Below are 16,853 nucleotides of genomic sequence, written 5' to 3' on the forward strand. Positions count from 1 at the left end.
CAGAATTCCAAAGGAACTAGGCATTTGGAAAAAATGTCCACTGAATTAAGCAACCTCCACTTTTGCTTCCTTTGGATAAGCTACAATTTAGACTTCACAGAGAATGACATTGTAGAACACCAAGAAAATACATTATTTTGCACTTTGAGCGAGTTGGAACAGCATTGATCCTCCTACAGTGAACAAACAGGGTGGAAGGCAGTGGTGAACACACTGCCCTGCATCCTATGTACAGTGGGATAGGGGTTAATAAATTCATAAAGGGGCAGGGACACCCCATCCCAGGTGCATTTGAATGGAATAGTTTACAAATTTCTCCTCCTCTGCGGTGGAGTAGACTACACGCTGTTGGGGGAGCAGGGCCAGCAGCAGGCAGTCCAGTTTGCCACTGAGGAAAGGTGGGAGTGCAAGGCCTCTGTCTCACTGCTCCCTCAGCGCTGACGCTTAATGCTGAGATTAAGCGAAAGAGAGAGAGGAGAGATAATGAGAAGGGCGGATCAAAGAGAAAGGTGAGACGTAGCAAGAAAATGGAGAGATAAAGAGAACAAGTAATAGATAACAAGAAACAATGATAGATAACGAGAAATAGAAGAAAATGAGGAGAGATGAAGAGAAAGGGGAGAGATAAAATAAAGAAAAATGAGAGATAATGAGAAAGAGGAGAATCAAAGGAGAGATAAAGAGGAGGGGTGTCACAGTGATGGCCTGCCCAGGGTGCCTGAACACCTAAGTCCTCCAGTCTCCAGCTCCTCCATTTTGTAACAGAGGAGTACTGGAGACTTAGGCACCATCAACACAGGATGGGTGGGGCATGTGCATGATGCACTCACATGATTCTGCCACCAAGGGCGGGATATCAAGGGCAGAGCCAAGGGGGATGCAAACTCAGATTTTGCCTAAGGTGGCAAAAATCAGATAGATGTCTTTAAATTCTCTTCACACCTTGAACTTCAGGACCAGATCAGCCCTTCTTGCTGGGTAAACATGCCGCTGATGGCCCTTTATTATGAATAGTGAAGTGAGGGAGTTGAAACCACAACTCTCTCATTAGTATATAAACTGCTTTGTAAGGTCAGGTCTTTCAAGGGATGAGGGGAAATTGATGTATACCATAAGTGCCAAAACAAGCTGAAGGTACCATGTAATATCTCAGACTGATCACAGTCCAAGTAGGTTGGAAGCCAAATCAATTTCAAGGTTATATTATAATTAGTTCACTGTGTAACCTTCATAATTCCAAATGAAATTTAAAATGCCAAAAAATGTGTGAGTGTAATCTAGCATTGATTTTAATGACCAATAATTCATGTTAAAATCTCCTTTGCCTTAGGTCCCGCAATACCTGTGGGTGTTGATGTACAAGTTGAGAGTCTGGATAGTATTTCAGAAGTTGATATGGTATGTTTAATTTGTTTTGCAGAGACAGGGGGATATAAGAATGGTAGTCTGCTGATTGGAATATTATATACTGTCAATGGAGTAGTATCAGGAACTGCTGTCATGCTTTCTGCTCATAATAATCTAGTTCTTTCCAATACACAGCATGCAGGAATACAATCTCCTGCTTTTTATGATGCCTTACCGCTCATTTGCAGCCCCTGCATCCTACCACCGTATTGCACCATGGTGTCACAATATTTTCTCTAAAGGGCTTCAGAAGATAGTATCACGTAATATAGGCATGGGCAGCTACAGCCCTACAGCTATTGAACCAATCCCATCATCCTCAATAACAGGCTCAGGATTATATAGAAACAATAGCGGAAGCCTACAATAGATTACTAATGAACGAATATGGATGGAAACTGAAAGAGAAGGCATAGACATACATAATCACACCTCACAAGTGTCTATTTAGGAGACACAGTCCTGCTGAAGGTCTTGGTTATTCTTACTCTAAGAAAAAGGGAGTATCCCTGCCTACGTGAAAACACAAACTAGAACGTAACACTAAGCTTTTATTAATAATTATAAAAAATCTAATGTCTCCTTATTTTCATATAGAGGAAAAGGTGCGATATCATCTCACATGAAACCTCAGCAGTAGGCTCTCCCTAGGCTTCTACAGCCATAAAAGTCTGAAAAATGTGCATATGAACAGCAGCAAATTGGTTTATAAATTAAACACACATTAAATAACCATGTAAATAAAATACATTACTCTTATTCTGAATAGTTGGTTACAGAAATAAATAACTAGAAGTCACAAACTCACAAGTATTGATGAATCCATGCCCCGAGCCTACAGTAAGGGAAAACAGGTTGAGGATATAGAATGCATTCATACATATAAGCGTGATGTTACAATGTTGGCAGCGAGTTCAAATGTAGACGTCCATAAATTCCTGCTTAAAGTAAGCTAATTACCACAAATGACTCCTTAGTTTACGCAGGTCAGCAATGCAGAAAAAGAGCAATCTGCACTCATCTAAGGAGATCCTGAAAGCAGGCACTGTTGAGGCTGTTGGGGACCAAGATAGAAAATCTCTGCTATGCATGGGCAGTATTGATCCAGCTTTATGAACCACGAACAATCAAACACAAATGCTTAATTTTTGTTGTCAGTTTTATGAAATATAACAATAATTATACCAAATAGAATAGGACGTTTTGACGTAGCAAATATTTCAGCAATATGAACATTGCTGCATAGTGAAAGAATTAAGACTAAGCCATACATATTTAAATTAAAGATATTATATTGATAGAGGATATTGATAGTGGTGGGTTTAATTGATATGTTTGTAATTACTCCAGGATTTCACCATGACTCTGTACCTCCGGCATTACTGGAAGGATGAACGGTTATCATTTCCCAGTAGCACCAATAAAAGCATGACCTTTGATAGTCGACTGGTGAAAAAGATATGGGTTCCTGATGTCTTCTTTGTTCACTCCAAAAGATCTTTCATTCATGACACGACAACAGACAACATAATGCTTCGTATGTACCCAGATGGGCATGTTCTATACAGTATGAGGTATGAATGGACTGTCAAGTGCGTACCTTAGCTTTGTTTAATTAAATATTATGACAGATTAATAGCTATTAAATGCATAAACAAGAAATAAAGAACAAAACATTACTGGTACCTGGTGTTTTACCTGGTGTGTTCCGAAAAGAAAAAAGAAATCTGTAAAGATTTGCAATGGTAAGAGTTTTTTGGTAAGTCACAAGCCTGTGTTTTCTTATTTATAGGGTACATTTATCAATCACCTATGAACATAATTTGGAACTATCTGGATCTCCCTGGGGATTCTGGGTATGGCAGGTGATTACCTGTCTTCCATGGCAGCCCTTTAATTCTTCGGGTAGGGGAAGAGGCATTTAGCTCTGCCCACACCCCATTTGTTTTGGCATTTTTTTTTTACTGCTTCCACCACATGTGGCTAGCCACAGCCCCACATGTCTAGCCCTTCTTCATTTGACTGAGCCCCACCCCTCTAACAAATGGGAAGGAAGGACACGACCTCAAAACTGACATACTGGGAAGTTTCGAGGTACGCTAATGAACATAATGCTTTGAGTCTACACATAAAAAATGTCTAAAAGAATACATACCCCTTAGAATAACATGGTTAATTAAAAAAAAAACAAATAAAAAAAAAATCGATTACAGTGATGGGCCCCTTTCCATAGACATTAAACTGTGTGGTGTCAAAGTTGACACATTTACTGTTCAGGTCAGTAGTCAAGTCGATGAGCAATAAAATGGCCAAATTGAAAAAGTAATTTTGTAATGAAAAAATGGACTGATGTTTTTAGCATAGTGGTATAGCAGGGCTATATTATATTAATTTGCTTTAATCTCTTTCATTAAGAATTACCGTGACAGCTATGTGCAACATGGACTTTAGTCGATTTCCATTGGATACTCAGACATGTTCCTTGGAGCTAGAAAGTTGTAAGTAATACATTTATTTAGATAATCTCATTGTTTTGCAATCCAATATTACATGCGTTATTTTTTTATTATTGTTATTATTACATTGATGTGCATTGTTTGAGGTTGAAAAGGGACACACGTTTATCGAATTCAACTTTTTAAAAAATTACTTCAGCGTTTGGAAATTATTATACACTAATATATTGCATAAATATAAATAAATATGCATTAACTACCCAGCACTTGCATACCCATATCCACTGTGCCCTCCAACAGTATCTCCCTTACTAGTTTACACCGATCAGCCATAACATTATGACCACTGACAGGTGCAATGATAACAAGTGCTGACCTGCAATTCGCTTTGGAATTAAGAGATCCTTGGGCATTCCTTAAAGAGTCCTTTGATACGGCATGATTTACCTTACTCCCATCACAGTATTTTGTCATATAATAAAAGTGTACCCTCGTATTATCATATGTGTAACTGTTGCAATTGCCTGGCCTTTAACTGATACTAGAGAATTTACATTTGTTTTTTCCTTTGGTTATGTAAAGATGCCTATACCGATGAGGACCTGATGCTTTACTGGAAAAATGGAAATGAATCCTTAAAAACAGATGAGAAGATATCTCTGTCTCAGTTTTTGATTCAGAAGTTCCATACGACATCGAGACTTGCCTTCTATAGCAGCACTGGTACCTAGCATCATTTATTGTTGAAATATATGAAAGGACTGCAGAATCTTGGGTCCTTGGATATATTTTCTATACAAAAAATGTCTATGTGTCTTAAGTAATGTCCATAAGGTCTTAACGCATTTATATTTTTCATGGCCATATTTCAACGGAGGTCAGGTAGCCATTTCAAAGAGATGTAAAATAACGTCGATCTGAACACTAGCATGTTCTGTATTTTAACCAATTTTAAGGCTCCGTGTGTTCATTTGGAGTCTAAAGTCAAAGTTGAAACCCTTTTTTGGGCAAACATGTAAAAATATAGGTTACATTATGAATTACATCAGCTTTTAGGACCTCGGAAAGACCTCAATTAAAAGCACTCTTTAGCAATAAATCTGACCTCTAAAAGCAGGTATCTGTTACTTAATTTACTTTGTATCGTTGCTGCCTACAATGACAGATACAAATAGTTGGACCCTGTATTAAAAAAAGGGATGAATGATCTTGCCAGATGCTGGTACACAATTTTTTAGGACTTGTGCGTATCAAAAGTCAGAAATAGAATTACAAATTAGCTTTTTAGTAAGAATGTGTAAAGAACATGTTGGTGTTAGTACTCTAGTAGATAAAATTGTATAGCATATTCCATTTAATGTAGTAACATGCATCAGATTCCACATTTAACAGTTCTGAACAACTGGCTTTTTCCTCCTAAACTCTAGGATGGTATAATCGGCTGTATATTAGTTTCACTTTACGACGCCACATCTTCTTCTTCCTGCTGCAAACATATTTTCCAGCAACGTTAATGGTCATGCTTTCATGGGTATCTTTCTGGATAGATCGGAGGGCAGTCCCTGCACGAGTCTCTCTTGGTAAGACTAAACTCTGTGCCTAACCTGCAGTGCACAATACAGTTACATATCTTGTGCCTTGTGCAACTCCAAGTGATATATTGTTTCAAATCCATAGCTTTTGTTTCCACATACATAAGAAGGGAGCTAATGTCATAAATAGGAGGACAGCTGAGTATGCCTAATTCCTGTTGGGTGACAATCACTGCTACACCTGACCATGTGCTTGAGCTACTTTGTGTACTATACCCCATGTCTTGTTTTAATAGAAAGAAAAAAAAATGGCATAGAATTCTGCATTTTGCATCTGCAACCCTCTTTTCCAATGTGCAACCTAGTGTATCCAGCAGGAGGCAGCACACTAAATAATGTGAGAAGTGCCTATCATTCGGATCCTGCCCACATGTAAAAATAAAAAATGTTTTAGGAGGGGCATAAATCTGGAGGGGCATACATCTAGACTGGCCAATTGGGGCCCAAGTGGAGCTACTGTTAGTCCTCCCCTTTCATCTTCTATTGTGCTTTGGTGCTTCAGGCACATGCCTAGTCTGTCTAGTGGGCAATCACACTCTGGACCTTTCATTTATAAAATGACATTTTACTTACATTAAGGGTTGACTTATGAAGGGGGCAGTTATTTTTCATAATTGTAAATATCAAGCAAATCACATAATATTGTAATTTTGTTTATAATATCTTTTTTGTCTTCTATAATTTATTTGCTTTTCTTCACAATTGTTATATAGAAAAATACTGATTTAGAGTTTAATCATCTTTCTATTGGTGCTTTATAGCAAAACATGGAGTTGCTTCACTACTATCTGGGAACTGAACAAACTATCTTGTTTAATTTTCAAGGTATAACCACCGTGCTGACAATGTCAACCATAATAACCGGAGTAAATGCCTCAATGCCAAGAGTCTCATATATAAAAGCAGTGGATATTTATCTCTGGGTTAGTTTTGTGTTTGTCTTCCTATCGGTGCTGGAATACGCAGCTGTGAATTATCTGACTACTGTGCAAGAGAGGAAGGAAAGGAAACTGAGAGAGAAGGTAAGGAGCATCAATGCTCAATCTACACCTTTGGGTGTTTTGCAGCTAACAAGAAAATCATGCAAAGTCTGTTTTCTTCTACTCCCATAATATCACAGTGGCAGAGCTTCATAAGAATTTTCAAATATATACATTGATTTGTTTGGAGACTCAAGTACATGTTGTATTTCTATTGATCTTTTTTTTTATAAACAGAAAAAGTGTTTAAAAGTAACTAAGGTAATTAAAAATAATAAGACTGGCACAAAATTAAGCCTCTAGTTAACAACTAGGCAGGGGAGGGCTGGCACATCCCCCCTCCACACCCATAACCAACACACCCAGAAACACACACATGCACACTAACGCACTCACCTTGCAGTTGCAAGGAGCCTAAGCTTGTTCTCAGGGCAGCTACTATAGTGGAGTCAAGTAACGTCATGGTACATGACCTCAAAGAGCAATGCCTCTGAGAATAAGGACCAGTCCATGAGCCAATTACCCCCTGCAGCTAGGTTTGACATTATGGGTGTTTAAAACTGGTCACCTATGAATTCTAGATACCTCAAGAAAAAAGATGATGCATATCAGGATACAACAATCACCTGTTCTCATTTAACAGTCCTTATAATCTGTGCCCTTGATGATGTCTTAGATTCAGGACAGCATCATGCGTATCCCATGCATGTTTAAATTCCCTCACTGTATTAGCCTCTACTACTTCTGAGACTGACTTCTGAAATGTACATTTATCTACCGCCCTCTTAATAAAGTAAAATATTAAACAAAATCAAAAAGTTAATAAATCCACAAGTTGCTTGCTTTTTTGAACCTGCATTGATTGATATAGAATGTATGCAAGTTAAGTGTTAATTTATGCAAGCGTAAATGCGAGTTGGCAAGAGTACATTTGTTTTACTTTAGTTGCATGTGGGCTTTTTTGTGTTTAATATCTCATTGTCTTTATTAGTAGTTGTTTGTAGGAAACCTTATCCTTGCGTGTCTGGGATTCTCCAGCTCTCTCTCACCTTCTCTGATATGGCTGACATCAACATGGATATACTTTGCAGAGACAAAGACATAGAGAGGAAAAGGAAGGGCCCAAGAGTCCCCATCATCAAAGAGAGATGTTCCATGCAGCATTCTTCCTTTGACAAGAAAGTCAAGGGACTCTCTTGTGCTCACCTAAATATCTTCACCCCATGCTGACATAATAAATCCTTATTATAGGCTGCGCATCCATTTAATGATTTACATTATGAAAAAATGGGTTCTAGCATTCTGGCACAGTTGTATACACCTACTGGCAATAGAGTCCTACATGTAATATTCCCCAAAATGAATGTGTGCAAAGCAAGAAGTAATAAAATGTTTATAACTTCCACATGCTGATAATATAAGAAAAAGGATCAACAAGAGATGTAATTAAATGAAAAACAGCGTACAAAGTAAAAGCCCAAAGAGAAATGTCTTCTTAAGGTACAAACATTATCAACAATGTTAAAGGGACAATCCCCATCAATGAAGAATGCATGTTATAGTATAGTCAAAAAGGAAACCTACTTACCTGCAGAAGATAATTCATCTTCAAAGCGGGACTCCCCTTTCTCTGTCCGCTTATTAAAACAGTTTTAACTGTTTGAAGCAGCCATTTATTGGCATAAACCACTCTCGCTCAAGTAATTAGAGCACTTTCTGAACATGAGCATGGGGAGGGTCATTAGACCCCTTGGAACTCTTGTGTGATTGGACGGGATGCACATAACACCACTTTTTCCTGCAATGCATGTAGCTATTGGTCGGGGAATGAGTGCAAATACACACAGGGGCTCCATGCATTTTCTTGCAAAAAAACCCAAAACATTAATTTAAAGGTCACTTTAGGGTGATAGACCAAACTTTTTCAGGCACTTCTTTCAATTTTCATTGTATGTAAGTATGTCAGGCAACTAAAGTGATATATTTGAGAACTATTTTGCATGCTTCTCTTCAGGAAGCATGAAGAGGACATTTTGTTTAAAATGTTTCTTTGCCACATTAAATCAGATGCACCAATCAATCTCGTTATGAAAGATCTTGTCATGCTAATAAAAGAAAACAAATACATGTTTGTTTCAAGAGTTCGTGACAAATTTCACTCTATTGTTTTTCAAAACTATTGCTTTTTCGTTTTTTTATTTTCAGTTTCCTTGTACATGTGGAATATCTCACACAAAAACAATGATGTTAGATGGAATATATGGTGATCCTGAAACCAGTAGTCTGGCTGGATACACAAAAAGCCATATTGTACCTGAAGATGTGGAGAAGCAAGACAAAATGGTGGTCCATTTGTCTATGAGCCCAAATTCTAGCACTTCCAGGAAGAAGGGGTTGAAGGGCCATGTTGGCTTACGCATAATGCAAAATACGCATGCCATCGACACGTACTCCAGGATGATTTTTCCTGGATCATTTATTTTCTTTAACTTAATATACTGGTCTGTTTTCTGTTAGAGAGAAGAGTTACACTGAAAGATGATGATTTGATTATTTAACAAAGACGACAACATGAGAAAAGGAGCTGAATGATATACATGTACATAATCTGCCATTCGGTGTATTCAAACTGTTTTCAAATGAAGCTCACTGCAGTACTAAAATACCTTTGATGACAAAATAAACTTGATGTTTGTATAACCATTGTAAAACGATCATTTTCCCTACTAGGAATCTGTGCATTGTAGATATTCATGTATGGCACACGTATAAATGAAAACCATGTTACAGATACAGAATGTGTAGAAAATAGACACTTTAATCCAGGGGCATAACACGGACTCCTACAGCCATTGTGGTTTGGGGGATACTCCAGGTGTTAGGGGGGGCCAAGGCTTGGCCCTTTGAAATTGGCTCTAATCTCCTATCAGTGATTTATATAATTGCATTTTGCACTTGTGACATAATAATTAGATTCACAACAGACCAAAACAGGATGTATACATGGAGGCTTGCACCTGGGCCCTGAGATATTGTGTTATTCCACCAGGTCAAACCCTACCCTAGACAGTTCTAATCGCTAATCCATAATCTCCCAAACTGAATCCATGTCTACCGATCCTCTTATATTTCATGCATAACACTTGGCTCAAAGTCATCTTTCGTAATTAAAGATTACCTTTTTATCCACAAAGTATAACATAATATATTAGACATGTGCAAAAGGGTCAAAAACAACATATTGTCTCGAGTTCAAGTTAGGGCAAAATGACGGTTCTTTCTCTGATGTCCTCTCCCCCTGATCCTCCACTCCATTGTCATGAATTAACAGCAATGTGAAACACTAAATTCAAATATAACCTATATTTTAGATTTAAGGAGCAATAAAGTCAGATAATGTCAGGCATTTGATCTGTTAATAAGCATGTATATATTGTACACATTGAATTGTAACAAGTCAGAAGGCAATAACATATTTTGTATGTAGTAAAAAAAACTTTGGAACTTGATTATTAATGTATATGTGTATTGGTATGTATATATGTACTATATTTATTTCTTTATATGTGAACATTGTTATTTGTACATGGATTGAAAATTGTATCAGGTATGAAGAATAAGAACTGCCAATATGTATGATGCATCAATTTTAAGATTTTTTTTGTATTGCTTTATTCATTTATAGGTGTCACGTCTGCAGGGACACGTTCTTGCTCAATACCCTGTGTGGGGCAGGCAGGTTTACACGTGCGTGGTTGCTGATGGCTGTCTACTGCAGCCTTTAATTTCTTCTTAGGTACCATATACAGGCACAGAGCTGTTCAGTATGGGTAAGGAATGATCAAAGTAAGTGGCATTTCTCACAAAACAAAAATGCTTTAGCGTTTATTATAGTAAAGCGATTGAAAAGCAGCCAAATGAAGCATGGTGTAGTTCCTGGAAGGGATTCCTCATGGAGGTAGAGTTGTATGTTCCAATAAGAATCAGTCGAAAACTGACTTGAATGTACCACGGACAAACTGATAATAAAGGTGTTCCTCCTTAAGGAGTAAACATGTAATCCTTCACATGTAAAGTAAACAGAAGTCCTAGGCGTTTCATCAGACTGGGTTGAGTTCCTCAGGGATTTGTATCAATAAATACTTCTTCCATCATTTAATCAAAAGGACCTTTATTATCAATTTGTCCTTGACGCGGCTGGTTTTCAACTAATTCTTATTGGAACGTACGTCGCTGCCTCCACAAGGAACCCCCCTTCCCGGAACTACATCATGCTTAACCCTAAAGGTTTTGTCTGGTGCATAAAAGGATGCCTTTACTATAATTAGTACTACAGCGTTTCTATTTTGTCAGAACTGCCCCTCTCCCTTTGATCATTTTTTTTTATCCATACTGAACAGTGGTGTCTTTCTAATTGATATATATACCAGGGGAATATTGGGAGATCCCTTTATAAGAGGTATATGCTTACCATGTAGTGAGGTTTAAGACAGAGGCAAAAACTAAGTAAAGTACAAAGTCAATAGCCAAAACAGTAACGGAGCCGACAAGGTGCTTAATCATAAGACATAAATGAGTACATAAGTGAAGTCCAGAGCCAGGAGTCAAAAAACAGAATTTAATCAGCATATGCAAAATACAGGAACTTTAAGGGTTAGTGCAGATGTAAATTTATGGTAAAAACATATAAATATTTTTTTTTTTTAAGTTTTCTGAAATTTAGGACAAATACTTGTCTAAACGAGACTAATTAATGTGAACCCTATTAAATTAGCAGGTAATCTCTGTTATCTGGCTCCAGTGTAGGGTACAGAAAGCATTTTGTCCCACAATGAACATCATCTTGAATTATACTTCCACTTAACTAATATATTCAAGTGAAATCTACGCTTTGAGCATGGGCAATAGACTTGCAGATGCACACACATTTATATGTGTACATTATCTCACAAAAGTGAGTACACCCCTCACATTTTTGTAAATATTTTATTTTATCTTTTCATGTGACAACACTGCAGAAATTACACTCTTCTACAATGTAAAGTAGTCAGTGTACAGCCTCTATAACAGTGTAAATTTGCTGTTCCCTTAAAAATAACTCAACACACAGCCATTAATGTCTAAACCTTGGTAACAAACGTGAGTACACCCCATAGTGGAAATGTCTAAATTGGGCCCAATTAGTAATTTCCCCTCCCCGGTGTCATGTGACTCATTAGTGTTACAAGGTCTCAGGAGTGAATGGGGAGCAGGTGTGTTAAATTTGGTGTAATCACTCTCACACTCTCTCATACTGGTCACGGGAAGTTCAACATGGCACCTCATGGCATGAAGTGTGTCTTACCTACAGTCAATCATGGTGGTGGGAGTGTCATGGTGTGGGCCTGCATGAGTGCTGCTGGCACTGGGGAGCTACAGTTCATTGAGGGAGCCATGAATGCCAACACGTACTGTGACATACTGAAGCAGAGCATGATCCCCTGAGGGTAAAGGTGATAGACTGGCCAAGCAAGTCTCCAGACCTAAACCCTATTGAGCAACTGTGGGGCATCCTCAAACGGAAGGTGGGGGAGCGCAAGGTCTCTAACATCCACCAGCTCCGTGATGTCATCATGGAGGATTGGAAGAGGACTCCAGTGGCAACCTGTGAAGCTCTGGTGAACTCCATGCCCAAGTGGATTAAGTCAGTGCTGGAAAATAATGGTGGCCACACAAAATATTGACACTTTGGGCCCAATTTGGACATTTCCACTTAGGTGTATGTGTAAGTATGTGTGTGTGCATACATTACATGCTCCAATCTACATGCACCATGCAGTGAGGTTTGTGCTTGTGGAGGTGTCTCTCTCTATTCAATGTCCTAAAGCATGCCTCTTCCATGGCTTTGGGCCTCTAACAAGTTGATAAGCTCTCTAATGTGCAATATAATAAAACCAAAACAAAACTCATCTCTGCTTCCAAATTCCTCCAATGGTGCTATAAAATACAAATGGTATGTATTTTTTTGCATTACCTTTCTTCCTAACACCAGTCCATTGTGTATTTAGGGCTATGTGTGCGCTGTAATTGAATTTTGATGATCCAACCCTTTTTAAAATATTCAGCAGACTTTAGGTGGTTATCTATGCAATTCTGGTGACAACTGTCTTTGTTGTAGTCATGGCTGAATTGAAACCTTTAAGATTTTGACACATTTGCTCTTCTGGAAAAAAACAGACTATGTTGTTTATCACATAAAATGTCAGGAAATGAAAAGTTGCAGAAAAACTAGGTATTTTTACATGATCATGCAATTTTGATGTTAATATGTTTTGATTTAATTTATTATCAGGCACAAGATTCTATTAATAAGAAGTTGATGGTCAGGCAAGGAGGTATAGATTCACTCTTCTAATTAGATTTGACTTACATGCTGACGCTTGCATAGCAACTTGTATTGTATATATATGTGCCATGCCACTATGTTCAGGAATGGAACCCCTGAATTGAGTTGAATACAGGATCATGTGGTCAAGAGAAGCCGGGTGAGGGTACCATAGCGCAAACAAGGTCAAGTAAAGCTGGATCAAAAAACAGAAGACTGGACTAACTACTACTGGAGCATATATACAGGAAATGGAGGTTGCCTACTGATGTCATAAACATTATTAAGAGAAGGAAGCGGCATATGCAGCTTCACTAGGTGGAGTAGAAGGTGCAGCTACATGATTTATGGATCTCAGGTGAGCCCTGACAGTAAGTTGCTTGTAAGTAGATGCCATTTTATTCAAGCCAGGAAAGTGCATGCAAAAGAATCCTACAACTTCCATTTCCTTATCTGCAACTCCAAAAATAGAGAACATAATTAAAACAGCCCACCCATGCCACCTGTATCCCCTATTCCTTGCTCAGGGGGTGGGGTTGTTAAAATATTTTAGATAAACCTATAGAAGGCATAGATGGGGTTTAACGTGATATTAATCCTTTGGAGAGCCAAGGAGCCCACCTGTGCCTCTCCCTCTCTCTAAATCCACTGTCCTGTGGAATGAAAGGGTTAATAGTATTTTGTAAATAATAATACATTACATAGAATCCTACATTACTTTTAACTTATCCACATTAAATGCCAGTTGCCACAGCTCTGACCATTTTTCCAGTTTACCTAAATCATTTGCCAATTGGCTTATCCCTCCAGGAACATTATTATTATTTTTATTTATTGTTTTATATAGCGCTATCAAATTCCGTAGCGCTGTACAATGGGTAGACAGGACATAACAAGTAGTATGTAACATAACAAATTGACTTACAGAGACAACAGGTGAGGAGGGCGCTGCTCAAACGAGCTTACAATCTAGAGGGATTTAGGATGTATTACACAATAGGTAAAACGTAAAAGTTCCATTGTAGGTATGGACCAGCCACACTAGTGTAAGTATTGCATTAGAGGGACTAGGAGAGGCGAGCTAAGGGAATTTGGGGGGTGTTAATGTGCAATATTATAAGCGTCCTTAAAGAAGTGGGTCTTGAGGTATTTTTTGAAGGACCAAAGGCAGGGGGAGAGAGGATAGAAGGAGATCATTGGATGAGCGGAGAGACCGGTTAGGAATGTATTTAGAGATGAGTGAGGAGATGTAGGGAGGGGAACCGCTGTGAAGGGCTTTGATAGTAAGAGTGAGGATTTTGAAATCAATCCTGAAGCGCACAGGCAGCCAGTGAAGAGACTGAGAGAGGGGAGAGACGTTAGTAAAGCGATGGGAGAGGAAGATGAGTCTGGCGGCAGCATTCATGGTGGATTGTAGAGAGGTGAGACGGTTAAGAGGGAGACCAGCTAAGACAGAGTTACAGTAATCAAGAGCAATTAGGGCATGGACAAGAGCCTTAGTGGCATGCTGTGTTAGGAAGGGACGGATGCGGGCAATGTTTTTAAGATGGAGACAGACTGAATGTGGGGGGGTGAACGAAAGGTCGGAGTCAAGGGTGACACCAAGACAGTGTGCACGAGTAGATGGGGAGATGATGGCACCATTAACAATGAGGGAACATGATGGGGGAATCTTAGTATTGGAGGGAGGGAAGATGAGAAGGATTGTTAGATCTGGGTGTCATCAGCATACAGTTGGTATTGAAAGCCAAAGGATGAGATCAGTTTGCCAAGTGAGGAAGTGTAAAGAGAGAACAGAAGGGGTCCTAAAACTGAGCCTTGGGGTACCCCAACTGAGAGAGCGAGGGGAGGGGAAGTATTACTGGAAGCGAAGACGCTGAAGGTACGATCAGAGAGGTAGGAAGTGAACTAGGCGAGAGCAGTGTCGCGGAGGCCGAGATCATGAAGCATTTGAAGGAGAAGAGAGTGGTCCACAGTGTCAAAAGCAGCTGAAAGGTCCAGTAGTATTAGCATGGAGTAGTGGCCCTTGGATTTAGCAGTGAGTAAGTCAACATCAACCCTTAAGCAAATTTTTGTGTTGTCAGCAAAAGACATACCTTTCCATCAAGACCTTCTGCAATATCACTAATAAAAATATTAAAATGGGTCCAAGCACAGATCCTTGAGGTACCCCACTGGCGAAAAGACCTTGCTCTTAATATACACCATTGACTTCACAATATCTACTGTACCACTTTGATCAATTGCTTTAGTCACCTAATCAAAATCAATAAGATCAGTTTGGCATGATCTTCCTGAGGTAAACCCTTCTACAGGGGGTCTATAAATCACACCTACACAAGTTGCTGTACGCTTACCAAATTGTAATGTAACCCAAACTGTGTTAGGTTAGACTTAGGGCCACTCCTCCCCCTTTCTTGCCCTTTTTGTCTTTTCTATATAAGGAGTACCCCGGTATTGCTATGCATCCCAAAACAAGTGAGATTACTTAGTTGGAATTCTATGGTTTTACATATCAGGACAAAATAACAATCATCTGTTCCAGGTCTAAAATTTAGGTACAACCTCAGATGAATCTCAGATGAACGACACATGATGTATTAACCATATTATTCAACAAAAATTAAGCCTAAATGGAGAAGCCATGTGTGATAATTTTAACATTGTTATGTCTACCTGCAGCCACTAGTGGCTACCCTTCCCTCTCAGGAGCACCTCTTTCTAATTACTTGGGACAGCTGAACCACGTTACCTGAGTTTAGCCCTGCTCTTATATACCTGCTCTGTCCTTCAATCTGGCCCTTTGCATTGTTTGGCTCTGGTTCCTGTAAGTCTGCTAGCAGCTACAAATCCATTGCTTTGCATTGTGGTGTGTTTGGGCCCTGATTATGTTAAAACAATTTAAGGCAGCAGGCTGCCTACCTTAAGCCTGAGTAATTGTATTGCTCTGGTGAAAGGAAAATGCATGCAACCATCAAGTTTGCATCTGTTAAGGTCGTAAGACTCTGAAATTCGATTAAGATTGGAGTTCCTGAGAGAGAGAAGGAAGAAAAAGGAACAAAGTATGTTGTAGAGGAGGTGCTAATTAAAACACTTGGACTGGATCTTAAAGACATCTACTGCCTGCAAGGCCAAGTGAAAGGTACATATGTAGTAACACTACTGAACATCGGTGTGTGTGTCATAACATCTACAAGAGCCTCAGAGGAAAAAAAGATGACCCTCGATTGGATGGACTCCGCTTCACTTTTCTGTATGGTGGTGAGGAAATCTCTCTTACTGTTCACATGTATAACCCATATGTGTCTGATGAAGCTATCATAGCCTGGTTAAATCGTTATTGTAATAAAGTATCTAGCCCACAGAAGGTACAGAATGAGATGGGGATTTGGAACGGTAAGAGGAGGTTCCTTGTGCAGTTAAAAGAGCACAAGGAAAGGGTTGGTGGAATAGTTCACCCCCCCAGAGTTTCTCCATCGGTAGCAACACGGGATACTGTTTCTACCCAGGGATGCCATTCCTGTGCAGGAGGTGTGGGGGCTATGGGCACACCCAGGCGACCTACACAGCTGACCCTAGGCCCCTATGCAGGAACTGTAGAGAATGGGACCACCTCACTGCTAGCTGTGATAAGTCCAAGTTGTGCAACTGATGTGGCAAGCCAGACCACGTGTATAAAGACTGCCCCAATAAGCCCTGGCGGTCCTGGGCAGATATGGCTGCTGGATGGCCTGGGAAATTAAATCCAGGTTCAAGTTAGCCCTCCTCCACAGCTGACCTGAAGGAGCCTGTAATGGTGATCCCGCCACTGGATGATCCTGCTGTGCTGGTTGCAGCGGGATCAGTAATGCCAAGCAATCAGAAGAAGGAACAGGCTGTTTTGTGTCCAATGGATCACTCCCCAGGGTGTTTTTAAATCCCTGTGTAGGTCCTTCTACCAGCCACGAGAGTCACATTCCTGTGGGAGATCTACACTTCAGTCTCATTGTTCCGGAAGTCTTATGGTTTGTGCAGATGCAAATTTGCAAGCCTAACCTGTGCTGCCATGTTCTTT

The 16,853-nt window shown here is 39.4% G+C and overlaps 1 protein-coding gene across 1 annotated transcript; it reads left to right on the plus strand.

The window, feature by feature from the left end:
• Window positions 1-2,764: 2,764 nt before the first annotated feature.
• Window positions 2,765-9,129, plus strand: LOC128484789 (gamma-aminobutyric acid receptor subunit rho-2). The gene is made up of 6 exons (XM_053461328.1): window positions 2,765-2,981; window positions 3,823-3,905; window positions 4,446-4,586; window positions 5,291-5,443; window positions 6,281-6,492; window positions 8,641-9,129. The coding sequence occupies exons 1-6, from the start codon at window positions 2,767-2,769 to the stop codon at window positions 8,950-8,952; spliced, it is 1,116 nt and encodes a 371-aa protein (XP_053317303.1). The 5' UTR covers window positions 2,765-2,766; the 3' UTR covers window positions 8,953-9,129.
• Window positions 9,130-16,853: the final 7,724 nt, after the last annotated feature.

Source organism: Spea bombifrons, chromosome 3 (assembly GCF_027358695.1).
Source record: "Spea bombifrons isolate aSpeBom1 chromosome 3, aSpeBom1.2.pri, whole genome shotgun sequence".
In the NCBI taxonomy this organism is placed as follows: Eukaryota; Metazoa; Chordata; class Amphibia; order Anura; family Pelobatidae; genus Spea; species Spea bombifrons.